General features: G+C 27.6%; 1 protein-coding gene across 2 annotated transcripts in view; it reads left to right on the forward strand.

Annotated features, from left to right (window-relative positions):
- Positions 1-22,196, forward strand: part of Epac (Exchange protein directly activated by cAMP) — a 388,669-nt gene that overhangs the window by 256,209 nt on the left and 110,264 nt on the right. The window contains exons 1-2 of one of the 2 annotated variants that reach the window (XM_075309957.1): positions 5,290-6,471; positions 11,504-11,555. In XM_075309957.1, coding sequence (XP_075166072.1) covers positions 5,902-6,471; positions 11,504-11,555 — 622 coding nt within the window. In that variant the 5' untranslated portion in view covers positions 5,290-5,901. Of the gene's footprint in view, positions 1-5,289; positions 6,472-11,503; positions 11,556-22,196 lie in introns of those variants that run through there. The other variant, XM_075309958.1, reaches the window with a different exon arrangement.

Genomic DNA, 22,196 nt, shown 5'->3' on the forward strand with positions numbered 1-22,196 from the left:
ATTTCTAAAAAAACAAAATTCTCAAAATTTTATTTCTATAGATAATTTTCTCAAAATTTTGTTTTTATAAAAATTTTGTTTCTATGAAAATTTTGTCGTAACAATTTTATTTCTATAGAAAATTTTTCAAATTTTTTTCTATAATAATTTTGTCAAAATTTGGTAAAAATTTTATTTCTAAAGAAAATGTTCTCAAAATTTTATTTCTATAGAAAATTTTCTCAAAATTTTGTTTCTATAAAAATTTTGTCAAAATTTTGTTACAATTTTATTTCTATAGAAAATTTTGTCAAAATTGTATCTTCTATTTCTATTTATCTCAAAATTTTATTTCTATAGAAAATTTTGTCAAAATTTTATTTCTATTGAAGATTTTGTCAAAATTTTATGTCTATAGAAAATTTTGTCAAAATTTTATTTCTATAGATGATTTTGTCAAAATTTGGTAATAATTTTGTTTCTATAGGAAATTTTGTCAAAATTTTATTTCTATATAAGATTTTGTCAAAATTTGGTAAAAATTTTATGTCTATAGAAAATTTTGTCAAAATTTTATTTCTATAGATTCTTTTGTCAAAATTTGGTATATATTTTGTTTCTATAGAAAATTTTATTTCTATAGAAAATTTTGTCGACATTTTATTTCCATAGAAAATGTGGTCAACATTTTATTTCTTTAGAATTTTGTCAACATCCCATCCAACCATCTTGCAGTCTATTTGACAAACATTCGTTTCCTCGATTGGTTAAGCTACTTGCAGTTTAGTCAACGCAATGTTTTTAAAGCTGAGATCAAAACAACAAATATGATTGAAGTACAAACCAACAATAAAAAACAAAAACGAACAAGTATATACGGCCGTAAGTTCGGCCAGGCCGAAGCTTATGTACCCTCCATCATGGATTGCGTAGAAACTTCTTCTATACACTGCCATCCACAATCGAATTACTTAAGTTGCGGTAACGCTTGCCGATGGCAAGGTATCTTAAAACCTCCTAACACCATCTTCTAAATTGTATGTAAGTCCATACGTGGTATATATTAAATCAAAAAAGATCGATCCAATACGTATATAATTCAGTTTGACAAAGTAGACATAAAATTTTGACAAAATTTTCTACAGAAATAAAATTTTAACAAAATTTTCTATAGAAATAAAAATTTTGACAAAATTTTCTATGGAAAGAAAATGTTGACAAACATTTCTACAGAACTAAAATTTTAACAAAATTTTCTATAGAAATAAACTTTTGACAAAATATTCTATAGAAATAAAATCTTGGTAGATTATTTTTGGCTCGAGTGGCAACCATGATTATGAACCGAATAAAATTTGAACAAAATTTTCTATAGAAATAAAATTTTGACAAAATTTTCTATAGAAATAAAATTTTGACAAAGATGAAAATTTTATGATGAACCGAATAAAATGTTAACAAAATTTTCTCTAGAAATAAAATTTTGACAAAATTTTCTATAGAAATAAAATTTTTGACAAAATTTTCTATACAAATAAAATTTTGGTAGATTATTTTTGGCTCTAGTGGCAACCATTTTGGTATGGTTGTTAGCGACCATATACTAACACCACGTTCCTAATTTGAATCGGATCGGATGAATTTTGCTCCTCCAAGAGGCTCCGGAGGTCAAATCTGGAGAACGTTTTATATGGGGGCAATATATAATTATGGACCGATATGGACCAATTCTGGCACGGTTGTTAAAGATCATATACTAACACCATGTTCCAAATTACAACCGGATTGGATGAAATTTGCTTCTCTTGGAGACTTCGCAAGCCAAATCTGGGGATCGGTTTATATGGGGGCTATATATAATTATGAACCGATGTGGACCAATTTTTGCATGGTTGTTAGAGACCATATACCAATATCATGTACCAAATTTCAGGCGGATCGGATGAAATTTGCTTCTTTTTGAGGCTTCGCAAGCCAAATCTGGAGATCGGTTTATATGGGGTCTATATATAATTATGGACCGATGTGGACCAATTTTTGCATGGTTGTTAGAGACCATATACCAACATCATGTACCAAATTTCAGCCGGATCGGATGAAATTTACCTCCCTTTTAGGCTCCGCAAGCCAAATCTGGGGATCGGTTTATATGGGGGCTATATATAATTATGGACCGATGTGGACCAATTTTTGCATGATTGTTAGAGACCATATACTAACACCATATACCAAATTTCAGCCGGATCGGATGAAATATGCTTCTGTTAGAGGCTCCACAAGCCAAATCTGAGGGTCCCTTTATATGGGGGCTATACGTAAAAGTGGACCGATATGTCCCATTTTCAATACCATCCGACCTACATCGATAACAACTACTTGTGCCAAGTTTCAAGTCGATAGCTTGTTTCGTTCGGAAGTTAGCGTGATTTCAAAAGACGGACGGACGGACGGACGGACGGACATGCTTAGATCGACTCAGAATTTCACCACGACCCAGAATATATATACTTTATGGGGTCTTAGAGCAATATTTCGATGTGTTACAAACGGAATGACAAAGTTAATATACCCCCATCCTATGATGGAGGGTATAAAAAATTATATTTCTATAGAAAATTTTTTCATAATTTTATTTTTATAGAAAATTTTAAGGACATGAAATCTTGCCTCACGACAATATTTTTTTTTTAGTGCATGTATTTGTTGGTTACAAGATTTATGTAGCAATTTTTAAGCGATTTTTAATTGTTTACATTGCCGTTTTTGGCACAGGGACGAACGCTATTGAATATCCAAATACCATTTAGATAACTCTCATATGCTTGATAATGACAAACGCGGTCTTATTACGATTGTCTTAAAATTTATTCACAAAACAATCCTTTTTTAGTGACTCTTAAAAATATAGCTCCCTTATGTATGTATCGCCTAATTTTTAAAATTTTGTCCATAATACCTTTATTTGTTAACTAATCTTACACAAATTTAAAATTCAGATGCACTAACCAATTTATACCTGCATATATTGACCGATTTTCCCTAATTGAGTTATTACTTGTACACAAGACTCGGATAAATTTAGTGACCGATATTGTTGAAATTGTGTACTTGGATGGTTTCTTTCTAAAATTAAGAAATATACAATAATGGACACTGTAACCAATCCAAAAAAGGGAAGCAGCTTAATTTGCTCTTTCTCCTAGAAAATTCAAAATTCTATCGAAATCCTAAAAAAATCAATTTTTTCATACAAACAATTTAGTTTGCTCACATCTCCTAAACTATCCTCATAGAGCAAAAGGAACTTAATTCGTAATCAGCACCATAAATCAAAAATTCAACCTAAATCTTCAAAAATCGAATTTTTTATATGTAAAATTTAATTTGGTCAACCATAAGGCCTAGAATGAAAATGAGCTTAATTCAAAAACTCTGAATAACAAAAAAAAGTTATTTTGCTCATATCTCGTAAACTACGCGCAAAGGCAGAAATAGGGGCTTAACTCGTGAACACCTCCAATAAGAACGACATTTCCATCCAAGTCTTACAAAAATCGAAATTTGTATATAAATATTTTATTTTGCTTATATCTCCTGCATCGTGTTCACCTCCATAAAATCTCCAAACAAAAATCGAATGTCATGAAAAATCGAAATGCTTATATAAAAAAATTATTTTGCATGGAGCTTTAAGTGTCATCACCACCATGAAACCAAAAATTCCATTGAACTCCTACGAAAATGGAAATTTTTATACGAAAAACTTAGTTTTCTCTAATGCCTTCCAAATCCTAAAAATCCAATTATTTATATGAAAAACTTCTTTTGGTCATATCTTTTAAGCTAAGCGTCCAAGAGCGAAAAGGCAAATTCAAATTTCATCCAAATCCTAAAAACCTTTTTTGGTCATATCTCCTAAGCTACGCGTTTTAGAACGAAAATCTTGAAGAATCGAAAAATCAAATCGAGAAAAATCTAAATTTTTACACTAAACATTTATTTTTCTCATATTATCTAAACTAATGCGAAAATGAGCTTATTTCGTGATCAACTCCAGAAAGTCCAAAATATGATCCAAATAATGAAAAAACCGTATATTGTTATAACAATTTATTTTGCTCATATCTTACAAGCTATGCATCCTTGAGCGAAGTTTAGCTTAAATTGTGATCACCCCCATAAAATCGGAAATTCCATCCAAATCCTATAAAAATTGGAATATTTTTATGAAAAATTTAATCTTCTAAGTTTTGAGTGTTAGAGCAAAAGTTAGACTAATTCGTAACCATACCCATAAACTCAAAAATATCATCCAAATATTGAAAAAAATCTAATTTTTATCACCCCCAGAAAATCGAAAATTCCATAGAAATCCTACAAAAATGGAAATTTTCCACTGAAAATGAAAAACTTATTTTGTGCAACTAAGAGTCCTAGAGCGAAATTCGAGATCGTCCCTAGAAAAATAAAAATTTCACTCAAATCCTACGAAATCGAAACTTTTGTAAGGATAGCGAAAAGGAGCTTAATTTGTGATCTTCCCTATACTACAACATCGAAATTTGTATATGAAAAACTTATTTTATACGATATCATCCCCAGAAAATCTAAAATCTATCTAGGGCCTTCCAGACTGTTATCCTACTCTCCATCTTTAGTTCTCTATTCTCTTTTCTTTTTGGAATCACGCGATAGTATTTCAGACTATCGAGCATTCATCAACTCCATAGACTTTGGGTCCACTCCCCCAGAAACATTATTATTAAATTGTTTTTAGAAAATTTCTTTGCATTTTTTTAGTATCTCTGGTACTAAATTTGAATAAAATTCATTCATTTCTTCGCTGTATTTCCTATATTGCCGTTTTAATTTGTATAGAGATTTCTCCAAAACAATTGTTTCAAGAATCCCAGAAAACACATTCACATATCCAAAGTAACAAAATTAAATTTCCACGTCATTTATTCATACGTGTCAAGGCCACTAATATAAAATAAAAGGATCGCATTAAGAATGCATTGTTACACTTGTTATTCTCAATCTCTCTCACTCTCTTTGAAACTCTCGCCATTGAACTCACCATCGAAAGCAAGTACAGACGCACAAGCTCACCCCATACATTGCCATGCTTAAACCATTTTTTGTTTACGAAACCCCCACACCACCCAATAGAAGTGGGTGGGAGGTAGGTTGGGGTTTTTGTTTTATCGCGAAAGACAAAACAATAACAACACAAATTAACATTTATTACGCTTGTAGTGTGAAGAGAGTAGTTTCAATACCCCCACCAGTATCAAGCAGAGTCAGCTATCGGTCGGTCGGTTGTTATGAGGCAGTCGCGGTGATGGCTATAACAATGACAATAATCAATTGCTACGTTGTTTTTTATTGGTGTTGTTGTTGTTGTTGCTTCTATTCATGTAGTGTCTGATGTGTAAGTGCGTTGCCTGGTTTTTTAATTTTTTTGTGTGCGCCTCACTAAGTGCTAAGGCACGAGCCCGGCCGTAGTAGCATATGAACAGCTGATCGGTTAACAGGTTGCCAAATTATTGTCATGATAACCAGTTCGTCATCGATTACGGGTAGTGTAATGCGTATACTCGATATGTCGGCCGGTTAATGTGAAATACGGGTTTTTAATCTTTGTAAAAAGTGAAAATTCTTTAAAATGCACTGCCATAAAAGATGCTATTACTTACAAGTGATTTGAAAAAATTATACACAAAAATGATACAGTGCCCAACCATGCTAATCAATGCTTGCTTACTCACTGGGTCAACGCTGTTTGCCTAGTTAAACAAAAAAAATTAAGATAATGAATCAATAAAATGTAGAAAAACAAACGAAAAGCAAAACAAAAATAAGTTTGCAAATTTATTCACAAAAATAAAAAGAGATTTCTCATGCTATGCCAGTGCCATAATGACTTCCACGGCTTCATCGACCGCCTCAGAGGCTTCTGCAATATCGGCAGGTTCTTCAATATCCTCGGGAAATAAACGTTGGTCCCAAAACATTATAGCCTCGACATATGATGATTCCCTCGTTCTCCTCAAATACCAAAGACGAAGGCATTCTCAAGAAAATCTTTCCCAAATCAATGGAATGTCAAAACAACATAAATTCCTTAACTCATATGCCACATTACCTTCGGCGGGTTTGCACAGCCATTATCGTATCAAGAGTGGTGATGACCACAAGAATATCATCAAGAACCACAGCAACCAAAAGCAACAGCAACATGCCATGATATGTAACAACATGGATGTGACAGCAAACCTAGGTGGTTACTGCAATACGAAACCGCCTATAGGCACTTCCGTTTGCACACAAAATTCCAATGGACATGACCGTTGCGATGGTAACCCACCCCCCACACAACAACAATACATGCAGCCAACATCATTACAAAGGCCGGTACACTATCGACGTGGTGATGTTCCTCGAAGGCGTCTAATTCGTCCCGTATCGTGTTTTGAACCTGGTGATCATGTACGCATTATAGATAGATGAAGTATTTGATTTTCAAAATTATAAACTATTAGGGATAATTATCAGAATCGTAATTTGAAAACAAGGTTAAGTTTAAGTTTGATAGCCTGCACCAATTCTATTCAAGTTTTCCAAATTTCAGAGTTGGTATAACCACTTTTTGTCGCAGTTAAGAAGATTTTAAAACAATCGGGGGTGTATAAGAGTTATATTTTTACCCATTTGAGCAAATTTGGATATTGATTTATTTTCGAGGAATATCTTATGTAAACGCATATGAATTGTCGGTTTACATTTAGTCACAAACGCCATTGAATGCGTAGTCTTAAAACGTCAATACACATGTTTGTTGATATGATCGTAATACCAAGGCATAACGTTCGAACTACTACTCAAGATGTTCTTTATTAGTATGAATAAAAAAATAAAGAATCCAAATTCAATTTACGCCAGCGGTTAATTTTTTTATAAAATATTTTTATACCCTAAACCACATAGTGGGCAGGGTATAATAACTTTGATCGGCCAAAGAATGTGCCTACCAGAAATATTGATTTTAGTCCCCATAAAATATATACCGATCGACTGAGAATCACCTCCTGAGTAGATCTAGCGCTTGGTGTCCGTCTGTCCATGTATTTGTTGTTCGCAATTATTAATCGATTTGGATGAAATTTGTTACAGGGTGTTTTTTGGGCACAAGGACGAACGCTATTGAATTGGATCAAATTTAGATATCTCCCGATTTAGACAAATTGAGTCACGTTACGCTTTTTTACAAACCGACCGTCATCAAATTTTGCACATAGTAAACTTTTTCATCACCCTTTAAGACTGCAAAATTTCATCGAGATCGGTTCAGATTTAGATATAGCTCCCATAAAAGTTTTTCCGGTTTTTTTTCGAGCTTGAGATCTATATGTATTTTTATTTTTCTTCAATATTTCGCAATTTCCTTGAATTGCTTCTTCAGGAAATTCAGGAAATAAATTAAATTAATAGCATAAACTATATAATAGCAATCTGTTTTTATACCCTCCACCATAGGATGGGGGTATATTAACTTTGTCATTCCGTTTGTAACACATCGAAATATTGCTCTAAGACCCCATAAAGTATATATATTCTAGGTCGTGGTGAAATTCTGAGTCGATCTGCGCATGTCCGTCCGTCTGTTGAAATCACGCTAACTTCCGAACGAAACAAGCTATCGGCTTGAAACTTGTCACAAGTAGTTGTTATTGATGTAGGTCGGATGGTATTGCAAATGGGCCATATCGGTCCACTTTAACGTATAGCCCCCATATAAACGGACACCCCAATTTGGCTTGCGGGGACTCTAGGAGAAGCAAATTTCATCCTATCCGGCTGAAATTTGGTACATGGCGTTGGTATATGTTCTCTAATGACCATGCAAAAATTGGTCCACATCGGTCCATAATTATATATAGCCACCATATAAACCGATCCCCCGATTTGGCTTGCGGAGCCTCTAAGAAAAGAAAATTTCATCCTATCCGGCTGAAATTTGGTACATGGTGTTGGTATATGTTCTCTAATGACCATGCAAAAATTGGTCCATATCGGTCCATAATTATATATAGCCCCCATATAAATCGATTCACAGATTTGTCCTCCGGAGCCTCTTGGAAGAGCAAAATTCATCCGATCCGGTTGAAATTTGGAACATGGTGTTAGAATGTGGTCTCTAACCAACACGCAAGAATTGGTCCATATCGGTCCATAATTATATATAGCCCCCATATAAACCGTTCCCCAGATTTGATCTCCGGAGCCTCTTGGAGGAGCAAAATTCATCCGATCCGGTTGAAATTTGGAACATGGTGTTACAATGTGGTCTCTAACCAACACGCAAGAATTGGTCCATATCGGTCCATAATTATATATAGCCCCCATTTAAACCGTTCCCCAGATTTGATCTCCGGAGCCTCTTGGAGGGGCAAAATTCATCCGATCCGGACGTGGTGTTAGTATAAGGCCACTAATATCAATGCCACAATTGGTCCATATCGGTCTATAGTTATATATATAGCCGATCCCCAATCACACAAAAATTGGTCTATATCGATTCATATTCATGGTTTCCACTCGAGCTAAAAATAATCTACCAAAATTTTATTTTTATGGAAAACATTGTCAAATTTTATTTCTATCGAAAATTTTGTCAAAATTTTATTTATATAGAAAATTTTGTAAAAATTTGATTTCTATAGAAAATTTTATTTCTATAGAAAATTTTGTCAAAATTTTATTTCTATAGAAAATTTTGTCAAAATTTTATTCCTATAGAAAATTTTTTCCAAATTTTATTTTTATAGAAATGTTTTTACAAATTTTACTTCTATAGAAAATGTCGAAATTTTATTTGGTCAAAATTTTATTTCTATAGAAACTTTAAACTTAATTATATACGTATTTAGTCGGCCTTTTTTAGTTTAATATATACTACGTATGGACTACCTTGTAATTTAGAAGACGGTGTTAGGAAGTTTTATGATACCTTGCCATCGGCAAATGTTACCGCAACCCAAGTAATTCGATTGTGGATGACAGTCTTCAGTGAAGTTTCTACGCAATCCATTGTGGAGGGTACATAAGCTTCGGCCTGGCCGAACTTACGGCCGTATATACTTGTTTAGTCTTTTATTCACTTACAAAGACTACCGTAGTATTGTAATCGCGGTTGCCACAGCTGTACTTTAGGTACTATATACATTTGCTGTAGATAAATAAAAATAATTTTTTGACAAAATTTTGTATAAAAATAAAATTTTGACAAAATTTTCTATTGAAATAAAATTTTGACAAAATTTTCTATTGAAATAAAATTTTGACAAAATTTTCTATAGAAATAAAATTTTGACAAAATTTTCTATAGAAATAAAATTTTGACAAAATTTTCTATAGAAATAAAATTTTGACAAAATTTTCTATAGAAATAAAATTTTGACAAAATTTTCCATAGAAATAAAATTTTGACAAAATTTTCTATAAAAATAAAATTTAGACAAAATTTTCCATAGAAGTAAAATTTTGACAAAATTTTCATAGAAATAAAATTTTGACAAAATTTTCTTTATTTTTGTAAAATAAAATTTTTTGTTAAATTTTTCTCCAAATATTGTTAGATTACTTTTGTATCAAGTTTCGACCGTAACTGTAATGTTTAGCATTATTTTAGAATGCGATCGATAACTTCTTATCTAGATAGTGTGTTAGCGTAATATAGAATCACGTGCATTATTGAAATTCAAGCAAATCGTATTTGTGACTATGGCTTTCACAATATCGAGATTTTCTTCCCGCATGAACTGTTTTGCCAAATTTGTAAAAGACTATTAACAAATAAGTTTGTTAAAGACTTTCTCAAAATATTAAAATATTTTGTCAAAACTATTGTCCCATATATCTGATATCGGCTCAAAAATATCTAAACAAAAGGTACTTAATCATTCGCGGGGGGTACTACGGTACTGACCAGGGTGAAAAGGTATTGATAAAAGTACTATAGTACCGCATTTTCCATCCCTGATGGAAGGATACAGTTTTTCGTGCGAAACCACTCACACTTGAACAACCTGAAAACCGTATACCTCTCAAAAGGGACAATTATCATGATTATTAGCAAGTTAAAATTAACCTCTAAAAAGGGGACACCTCTTAAATGTGGACAAAACTTAGACGACCGTGGGTGTCCACTTTTGAGAGTTTTCACTGTATAAGTGCACAGAATAAAAGCATGCCCGGTTCCAAAGATTTTGTCTTTACTTTAAAAATGTTGGTATTGATTCCGAGCCAAAGAAGCAGAGAATACAAGTGAGGATACTTTTAAGACTCAATTCTCTTCTTAATTTGGGGTTTGTGTACTTGGTTCTAGGAAAGAAATTTTAATTTTTTGCTTTGTTTCTTCAAATGCTGTCAAAGTCCTTTAAAAACGTGTTACCAACAACTTTATTTTCCAAATTAAGACTCTACTTCCAGTAGAAATTATGCTATGTTTCAAGTAAAAAACGTCTTTAAAATAAAGTGTTGAAAAACATGTCCTATTTTTGAACGATTTTTTGCTTTGTAGTGAAGATGCAAAAAGACAACAAATTTAAAGACAAATTCATTAAATTTCAAGATTTTTTCTGAATTATTAAAGTCAAGTTCACCTTACCCCAAAAATTTTTTCTTTCATGTTACGATACCCAATTTTAAGTCAAATCACTTAATTACAAGGACAATACGACTTCATGAAAAAGTTTTCCCAAAGGAACGAAGTTGAAGACAAACGAAGTTTTCCCTGAAAGCTAATAAAAATATTACACTGAAAAAACAGTGAACCCACCAGGAAGAAAAATTTCGGTTAATTTTAGAAAATTTTGAATATTTTTAGAAAATTTTAACTGAACAGTATTACAAACGCCGATGTCATTAAAATAAGTAAATATTTTTCGACAAATTCAAGAAAATTTATTACACATAATTAAGTTTTTTCACTTGTTAAAGAAAAATTTGTAGTTTCAAAGAAAATTTTGGAGTTCAAAATTGCAAGAATGTCTTTAGTGACATACGAAGTTCATGATGAACGCATTTGTAGTAAAATTTGCAAATTTAAAGTAATACCGAACTATTTTGTGGAAGATACGAATTTAGTTAATCTTTATGCTTCATTTGTGTATATATTTTTCCTCGGTTTTAGTTAATTTAACTAACTTACGCAAAAAATTATTAGAGTAAAGGAAACTTTCTCCAAACATAATAATTCCATGAACTAAAATAAAGTTAAATTGGCTTTAGTGAAATAGAGAGTTCACTTTTTTTTGAGTGTAGAAACAATCGTCTCATCGCTTATCAAAAGTTCAAATGTATTTACTCTTAAAGGGAATATTTTATAACATATGTCTAAAAGTTCGTTCCAGAAGAAAGTATTTTTTCTTTTTGTGTAGTATTATTACTTAAAAAACAAACTCCATACCAATCAAGCTGATAATTTTTTTTGTTTATTATTCTTCATTTTCATTTGCAGAAAAACAAGGAATTGATGAATGATATTATCACAAGTTGTAAATTTAAAAATGGTAAGTAGCTAATAAACTATTGTATATTATTAAATAAAAAACAATACCATTCGAGCATATATACTCGTACATGATCCATGTGTAGACATGAATATTGCTTTTTGGTTTGTAAACGGATAGCCAAATGTCTAAATATTAATGAACATGAAGTATAGAAATTAATAAACAACATAACTTACAATTGAATTGCCGCCAATTACCGGTTGTACATGGGCAGCAACATTATCTTAGGAAAGCCACACAGTGGGTGTAAAATTCGAAAACAAAAAATGTTGCTCTACTGCATCCATTAATTTCTTATTTAAATACATTTTCAAAATTTTAACAAAATTTCCATGGAAATAAAATTTTGAAAAAGTTTTCTATAGAAATAAAATTTTGACTAAATTTTCAATAGAAATAAAATTTTAACAAAAATTTCTATAGAAATAAAATTTTTTCAACATTTTCTATCGAAATAAAATTTTGACAAACTTTTCTACAGAACTAACATTTTGACAAAATTTACTATAGAAATAAAATTTTGACAAAATTTTCTATAGAACTGAACTTTTGACAAAATTTTCTATAGAAATAACATTTTGACAGAATTTTCTATAGAAATAAAATTTTGACAAAATTTTCTATAGAAATACATTTTAAAAAAATTTACTAGGGAAATAAATTTTTTTCAAACTTTTCTATAGAAATAAAATTTTGACAAAATTTACTATAGAAATAACATTTTGACAAAATTTTCTAAAGAAATAAAATTTTGACAAAATTTTCTATAGAAATAAATTTTTGACAAAATTTTCTATAGAAATAAAATTTTGACAAAATTTTCTATAGAAATAAATTTTTAAAAAAATTTACTATAGAAATAAATTTTTTACAAACTTTTCTATAGAAATAAAATTTTGACAAAATTTTCTATAGAAATAAAATTTTGACAAAATTTTCTATAGAAATAAAATTTTGACAAAATTTTCTACAGAAATAAATTTTTGAAAAAATCTTCTATAGAAATAAAATTTTGACAAAATTTTCCTTAAAAATAAAATTTTGACAAAATTTTCTATAGAAAAAAAATTTGACAAAATTTTGTATAGAAATACAATTTAGACAAAATTTTCTATAGAAACAAAATTATGACAAAATTTTCTATAATTATGACAACACTTTCTATGGAAATAAAATTTTGAAAAAATTTACTATGGAAATAAATTTTTGACAAAATTTTCTATAGAACTAAAATTTTGACAATATTTTCTATAGAAATAAAATTTTGTCAAACTTTTCTATAGAAATAAAATTTTGACAAAATTTACTATAGAAATAAAATTTTGACAAAATTTTCTATAGAAATACAATTTTGACAAAATTCTCTATAGAAATAAATTTTTGACAAAATTTTTTATAGAAATACAATTTTGACAAAATTTTCTATAGAAATAAATTTTTGAAAAAATTTACTATAGAAATAAATTTTTGACAAAATTTTCTATGGAAATAAAATTTAAAAAAAAATACTATAGAAATAATATTTTGTCAAAATTTTCTATAGAACAAAAATTTTGTCAAAATTTTGCAAAATTTTCTATAGAAATACAATTTCGACAAAATTTTCTATAGAAGTAAAATGTTGACAAAATTTTATATAGAAATAAAATTTTGACAAAATTTTCTATAGAAGTAAAATTTTGACAATGTTTTCTATAGAAATAAAATTTGACACAAATATCTATAGAAATAAAATTTTGACTAAATTCTTTATGAAAATATAATATTGACAAAAATTTCTTTAGAAATAAAATTTTGTCAAAATTTTATTTCTATATAAATATTTTATTTCCATATTTCTATACTTTATTTCTATATTTCTTTAGAAAATATTTATTTCTATAGAAAAAAAAATTTGTCAAAACTTTCTATAGAAATAAAATTTTGTCAAACTTTTCTATAGAAATAAAATTTTCACAAAATTTTCTAAAGAAATAAAATTTTGACAAAATTTTCTAAAGAAATAAAATTTTGACAAAATTTTCTATAGAAATAAATTTTTGACAAAATTTTCTATAGAAATAAAATTTTGCAAAATCTACTATAGAAATAAATTTTTGGTAAACTTTTCTATAGAAATAAAATTTTGACAAAATTTTCTATAGAAATAAAATTTTGACAAAATTTTCTATAGAAATAAAATTTTGACAAAATTTTCTATAGAAATAAAATTTTGACAAAATTTTCTATAGAAATACAATTTTGACAAAATTTTCTATAGAACTAAATTTTTGAAAAAAATCTTCTATAGAAATAAAATTTTGACAAAATTTTCCTTAAAAATAAAATTTTGACAAAATTTTCTATAGAAAAAAAACTTTTGACAAAATTTTCTATAGAAATACAATTTTGACAAAATTTTCTTTAGAAACGACATTATGACAAAATTTTCTATAATTATGACAACACTTTCTATGGAAATAAAATTTTGACAAAATTTTCTATAGAAATAAAATTTTGACAAAATTTTCTATAGAAATAAATTGTTGAAAAAATTTTCTATAGAAAAAACATTTTGACAAAATTTTCTATAGAACTAAAATTTTGACAATATTTTCCATAGAAATAAAATTTTGTCAAACTTTTCTTTTTGACAAAATTTTCTATAGAAATAAAAATTTGACAAAATTTACTATAGAAATAAAATTTTTGACAAAATTTTCTATAGAAATAAAAGTTTGACAAAATTTTCTATAGAAATAAATTTTTGAAAAAATTTACTATAGAAATAAATTTTTGACAAAATTTTCTATAGCAAGAAATTTTGAAAAATTTTCTATTGAAATAAAATTTTGACAAAATTTTCTATAGAAGAAAAATGTTGACAAAATTTTCTATAGAAATAAAATTTTGACAATGTTTTCTATAGAAATAAAATTTGACCAAAATATCGAGAAATAAAATTTTGACAAAAATTTCCATAGAAATAAAATTTTGTCTAAATTTTCTATAGAAATAAAATTTTGTCAAACTTGTCTATAGAAATAAAAATTTGACAAAATTTACTATAGAAATAATATTTTGTCAAAATTTTCTATAGAAGTAAAATTTGATTAAAATATCTATAGAACTGAAATTTTGACAAAATTTTTTATAGAAATTAAATTTTGACAAAAATTTCAATAGAAATAATATTTTGTCAAAATTTTCTATAGAACTAAAATTTTGACAAAATTTTCTATAGAACTAAAATTTTGACAAAATTTTCTATAGAACTAAAATTTTGACAAAATTTTCCTTAAAAATAAAATTTTGGCAAAATTTTCTATAGAAAAAAAAATTTGACAAAATTTTTTATAGAAATACAATTTAGACAAAATTTTCTATAGAACCAAATTATGACAAAATTTTCTATAATTATGACAACACTTTCTATGGAAATAAAATTTTGAAAAAATTTACTATGGAAATAAATTTTTGACAAAATTTTCTATAGAACTAAAATTTTGACAATATTTTCTATAGAAATAAAATTTTGTCAAACTTTTCTATAGAAATAAAATTTTGACAAAATTTACTATAGAAATAAAATTTTGACAAAATTTTCTATAGAAATAAAATTTTGACAAAATTCTCTATAGAAATAAATTTTTGACAAAATTTTTTATAGAAATACAATTTTGACAAAATTTTCTATAGAAATAAATTTTTGAAAAAATTTACTATAGAAATAAATTTTTGACAAAATTTTCTATGGAAATAAAATTTAAAAAAAATACTATAGTAATAATATTTTGTCAAAATTTTCTATAGAACAAAAATTTTGTCAAAATTTTGCAAAATTTTCTATAGAAATACAATTTTGACAAAATTTTCTATAGAAATAAAATTTTGACAACATTTGCGACAACAATGAAATTTTCAAAAAATTTCTATAGGAATAAAATTTCGACAAAATTTTCTATAGAAGTAAAATGTTGACAAAATTTTATATAGAAATAAAATTTTGACAAAATTTTCTATAGAAGTAAAATTTTGACAATGTTTTCTATAGAAATAAAATTTGACACAAATATCTATAGAAATAAAATTTTGACTAAATTCTTTATAAAAAGATAATATTGACAAAAATTTCTATAGAAATAAAATTTTGTCAAAATTTTATTTCTATATAAATATTTTATTTCCATATTTCTATACTTTATTTCTATATTTCTTTAGAAAATATTTATTTCTATAGAAAAAAAAATTTGTCAAAACTTTCTATAGAAATAAAATTTTGTCAAACTTTTCTATAGAAATAAAATTTTCACAAAATTTTCTAAAGAAATAAAATTTTGACAAAATTTTCTAAAGAAATAAAATTTTGACAAAATTTTCTATAGAAATAAATTTTTGACAAAATTTTTGATAAACTTTTCTATAGAAATAAAATTTTGACAAAATTTTCTATAGAAATAAAATTTTGACAAAATTTTCTATAGAAATAAAATTTTGACAAAATTTTCTATAGAAATACAATTTTGACAAAATTTTCTATAGAACTAAATTTTTGAAAAAAATCTTCTATAGAAATAAAATTTTGACAAAATTTTCCTTAAAAATAAAATTTTGACAAAATTTTCTATAGAAAAAAAACTTTTGACAAAATTTTCTATAGAAATACAATTTTGACAAAATTTTCTTTAGAAACGACATTATGACAAAATTTTCTATAATTATGACAACACTTTCTATGGAAATAAAATTTTGACAAAATTTTCTATAGAAATAAAATTTTGACAAAATTTTCTATAGAAATAAATTGTTGAAAAAATTTTCTATAGAAAAAACATTTTGACAAAATTTTCTATAGAACTAAAATTTTCACAATATTTTCCATAGAAATAAAATTTTGTCAAACTTTTCTATAGAAATAAAAATTTGACAAATTTTACTATAGAAATAAAATTTTTGACAAAATTTTCTATAGAAATAAAATTTTGACAAAATTTTCTATAGAAATAAATTTTTGAAAAAATTTACTATAGAAATAAATTTTTGACAAAATTTTCTATAGCAATGAAATTTTGAAAAATTTTCTATTGAAATAAAATTTTGACAAAATTTTCTATAGAAGAAAAATGTTGACAAAATTTTCTATAGAAATAAAATTTTGACAATGTTTTCTATAGAAATAAAATTTGACCAAAATATCGAGAAATAAAATTTTGACAAAAATTTCTATAGAAATAAATTTTTGACAAAATTTTCTATAGAAATAAATTTTTGACAAAATTTACTATAGAAATAAAATTTTGACCAAATTAAAAAAAAAAAATCTATAGAAATAATATTTTGTCAAAATTTTCTATAGAAATAAAATTTGATTAAAATATCTTAGAGATAAAATTTTGACTAAATTTTTTATAGAAATAAAATTTTGACAAAAATTTCTATAGAAATAATATTTTGTCAAAATTTATATAGAACAAATATAGAACTAAAATTTTGACAAAATTTTCTATAGAACTAAAATTTTGACAAAATTTTCTATAGAACTAAAATTTTGACAAAATTTTCTATAGAAATAAAATTTTGACAACATTTTCTATGGAAATAAAATTTTAACAAATTTTTCTATAGAAATAAAAGGTTGACAAAATGTTCTATAGAAATACAATTATGACAAAATGTCCTATAGAAATAAAATTATGACAAAATTTTCTATAGAAATAAAATTTTGGGAAAAATTTTCTATCAAAATAAAATGTTGACAAAATGTTCTATAAAAATAAAATTATGACAAAATTTTCTATAGAAATAAAATTACGACAATATTTTCCATAGAAATACAATTTTTGACTAAATTTTCTATAGAAATAAAATTTTGACAAAATTTTCTCTAGATTTAATTTAAACTTTTTTTTCGAACAAAACAACATTTTGTTATACTAACCACAAAAAATTCATCAACAAGTTCAAAATAATATTTTTTTTAATTTTGTAGATTTTTGGTAAAATTTTCTTAAAATTTTGGTATATTATTATTGGCACAAGTGGCAGCCGTTCCTCAGAAGCTAGAGTATTTGGCTCAAGAAGTACAATAGATAGTATCGTAAAGTGTGCCAACTTTGGTTGAAATCGGTTCAGATTTAGATATAGCTCCCATATATATCTTTCATCCGGTTTAGATTCATATGGCCACGGAGGCCAAAGTTTTATTTTCAAAAATTCTGAAATTTGGCACACTTAAAATTTTACCAATGTGTGCCAAATCCGGCCAACTTCGGTGTAGATCTACATATAGCTTCCAACGTTTTATTTTGCACCCAAAGTAAAATTAATACTTTAGCAATACGTGGTCAAAATCGGTGCAGATTTAAATATAGGCTCTGTTCTATAGGGAAATATTACTAGAACATTTTACCCCCGAACCATTGACCAATTGACTTGATATTATTTCACCACCTATCTTGGCGATATGTGGCTTATTTCGTTGTAAAATCGCTACTGCTAAGACGAAACATTTTTGTAAAAATGCCTGAAGTTTTTCTATACCTCTAATTCATATCAATCTACCGATAAATCGTAAATATGCTTCGAAAAAATGCATAAAAATGGCTTTAGATTGAAATAGTTCCCATACTTTTTTTAAAGACATTGTCCTAGAGATTGTGTAGAAGTGTAAAAATTGTTTCCAAATCGAATCCTTTATCCTTTATATATAGCACAAGAAATTTTGAAGGATTTCAGATGGTATAGAAAATGTGGTGGGGTATAATATAGTCGGCCCCGCCCTACATAAACTTTCCTTATTTGTTTTTCACTATGAATATCATTTAGTACACTGAAAAAAAAAGCATACTCGGTTCCAAAGATTTTGTCTTTACTTTAAAAAATTTGGTATTGATTCTGAGCCAAAGAAGCGGAGAATACAAGTAAGGATACTTTTAAGACACAATTCTCTTTTAAATTTAGGGTTTGTGTACTTGCTTCTAGGAAGCAAATTTTAATTTTTCACTTTCTCAACTTTTTTTCTTCATATGCTATCAAAGTCCTTTAAAAACGAGTTAACTGCAACTTTATTTTCCAAATTAGGACTCGACTTCCAGTAGAAATATTGCTGTGTTTGAAGTAAAAAACTTCTTTAAAATAATGTTTTGAAAAACATGTCCTATATTTGAACGATTTTTTGCTTTGTAGTCAAGATGCAAAAAGACAACAAATTTAAAGACAATTTCATTAAATTTAAAGAATTTTTCTGAATTATTAAAGTCAAGTTGACCTTAGCCTATAAATTTTTTCTTTCATGTTAAGATACCCATTTTTAAGTCAAATCACTTAATTATAAGGACAATACGACTTCATTGAAAAGTTTATCGACTTTTAGACAAGGAAAATAACTTTATTTTAGAGAAATGCGTCTTCTATGCTAAGCAAAATTTGTATTCGTATTTTAAAGACATGAAATCTTTGACCTCACGACAATATTTTTTTCAGTGTAATCTGGAAAATTATATTGATTTCAATATTGCCCATTACCATAGTCATAGTTACATTTTCTTTCCAGACAACTTAATAATATCTTCCACTGTGTTGCTGCTGTGGTTGAGGGTATCTTGTCAGATAAGACGACCTTGATAATTCATTCCACTCAATAGTTTTTCACGATGTTGTTTTGAATTTCAAACCGGATTTCAAAAGTACTTTGGTGTAATGATAGATATGTTGCCCCCTCCTACTTCACGAAATGCGGAATAATTCAAAAGGGAATAATATACAGTGGCATAATTACAGTTTGTCATCGCCACATAATAATGTTTTGCTTGGAGGGTAGAAATCAATACATAATTGAAGTAGCCGGAACCCATGGATTTTGTTTTGATGCTGCTAATCATAACAAACATCTGGGCAAGTGCTTTGATTACCTCATTATGTTGAAAACATCGCAAGTGTTGCTCTATAGCAAACAAACTTGAACTGGGAGTTATAGTGGACACAGAAGAATGCTAATATCTTCAATAGCTTATCGATGATACAATACCATAGAGCTCTTTTGAATAATCTAAGTTGAAATGCATTCCTATTTCAAAGTTGGTTTTTCATTAATTAGCTAATCTGGATTTTCTGTAGTGGATAAAAGTAGTGACCTTCGCATAAGTATGTATGTGGGCATAGGAAACCAATTTAGTTGTGAACTAAACACAACAGGGAAATTTCTTTTCATAAATTTTCTATAGAAATAAAATTTTAATAAAATATTCTTTAGAAATGAAATTTTGATAAAATTTAACATAGAAATTAAATTTTAACAAAATTTTCTATAGAAATTAAATTTTAGCCAAATTTACGATAGAAATTAAAATTTAAAAAAATTTTCTATAGAAATAAAATTTTAGCAAAATTTTCTATTGAAATACAATGTTAACAAAATATTCTATAGAAATAAAATTTAAATAAAATTGTCTATAGAAATAAAATTTTAACAAAATATTCTATTGAAATGAAATTTTGATAAAATTTTAATAAAATCTTCTATAGAAATAAAATTTTGACAAAATTTTTAGAAATAAAATATTTTGCAAAATTTTCTATAGAGCTAAAATATTAAGACAATTAAAAAAAAAACAACTAAGTAAAGTAGAAAGTCGGGCGGGGCCGACTATATCATACCCTAAACCACCATTACAGAATTAGTAATCATAAGCATTTGTGGGGTAGCATATAGGTCTGGGAGATAAACCGCAGTTGCATATTTAAGAAAATTAAGGGGTACATGTCTATGGGTGCTTTGTGTCACTCTGACTATAGCTCATAGTCAATATTGTCGAGGAAAATATTCGGTTTACCCTACAAAGACAAAAAAAGTTTCCTACTTTCCCCTACATTCCCAAACAATTTTCCCTACTATATTTTTCGTTAAATTTAACATATTTTACAAAACAAAAATGGTTCTAAGTACTTTATTATCTTAAAACATGAATATGCAATGTATATAACTTAGAATATAAATTTGTATTACCACCACGGTTGCCACAGTTGGTAGAATTCTACCCAAATTAGTAATCTTTTTTGTTAAATCTCTATAAAAATAAAATTTTGGAAAAAGTTTCTATAAACAAATTTTTGTGAGAAATTTTTCTATAGAAATAAAATTTTGACAATAAATTCTATAGAAATAAAATTTTGAGAAAAAATTCCACAGAAATAAAATTTTGAGAAAAATTTGTATAGAAATAATATTTTGAAAAAAAAATCTATAGCAATACAATTTTGACAAAATGTTCTATAGAAATAAAATGTTGACAAAATTTTCTACAGGAATAAAGTTTACCACACATTGTTAAAGATCAAGCCTTTCCGGCTTCTAATTCCTCTTCCTCTAGAGGCACCAAAATGTAATAATTATTACAAATTGTGTTGAGTGAAAATGTCCTACATTGTGGCCCTATGTCCCTACAAGACGCTAAATATTCGAAAAACCATACATATAGGGAATTTCCCCTACTTCTAGCAACACTGGCTGTGTTGATATTACACTTACGGAGTTAGTATGCCACTAATATTGAGCCCATTATTAAAAAAGAGAAAATCGTTAAATTAGTGTGGGTAATAAATACAAATTTGTAAAAATCGAGCAATATTCTTATGTAAGAGCTACAAGTACGTATAAGTACGATCGGCTAGTACATCAAAATTTGAAATTTGAGTAACATTGGTTAATAAATAAGAGTACTATGGCCAAGTTTGGGAAAATCGAGCGATGCATATATATGGAAGCTATATCTAAATCTGAACCAATTTGCATAAAATTTGTCGGGTTTGATTAATACCACAAAAGGTTTCCTTGTGCAAGATTTGAGTAAGATCAGTTAGGAAATGAGGCCTGTATGGTCAAACATAAGGTTATAAGGGTGAATTTTTCAAAATCGGGCGATACATATATGGGAGCTATATCTAAATTTGAACCGATTTCGATGAAATTTTGCACATATAGTTAGTACTATAGAGGACTGGATCTAGCCAACTGTTAGTAAGATCGGTTAATAAATAAGGGTTCTATGGCCAAATTTGGGAAAATCGGGCTATACATATATATGGGAGCTATATCTAAATCTGAACCGATTTCGACGATTTTTTGCACATATAGTCAGTGCTATAGAAGACTACATTTAGCCAAATTTGGGTAAGATCGGTTGATAAATAAGGGTTTTATGGCCAAATTTAAAAAAATCGGGCGGTACATATATATGGGAGCTATAGTTAAATCTGAACCGATTTCGATGATTTTTTGCACATATAGTTAGTGCTATAGAAGATTATATCTAGCCAACTTTGAGTAAGATCGGTTGATAAATAAAGGTTTTGTGGCCAAATTTAGGAATATCGGGCGATACATATATCTGAGAGCTACATCTAAATCTGAACCGATTTGGATGAAATTTTGCAGACTTGAAGGGCGATGGAAAAGATTACCTTTTGCCAAATTTGGTGACGATCCGTTTGAAAAAACGCGCAACGGGACCCCATTTGTCGAAATCGGACGATACATATATATGGGAGCTATATCTAAATTTGATCCGATTTCTTCCAAATTCAATAGCGTTCGTCCTTGTGCCCAAAAAACTCTCTGTACCAAATTTCATCAAAATCGGTTAATAATTGCGACCGGAATCC

Source organism: Haematobia irritans, chromosome 5 (assembly GCF_050003625.1).
Source record: "Haematobia irritans isolate KBUSLIRL chromosome 5, ASM5000362v1, whole genome shotgun sequence".
Taxonomy (NCBI): Eukaryota; Metazoa; Arthropoda; class Insecta; order Diptera; family Muscidae; genus Haematobia; species Haematobia irritans.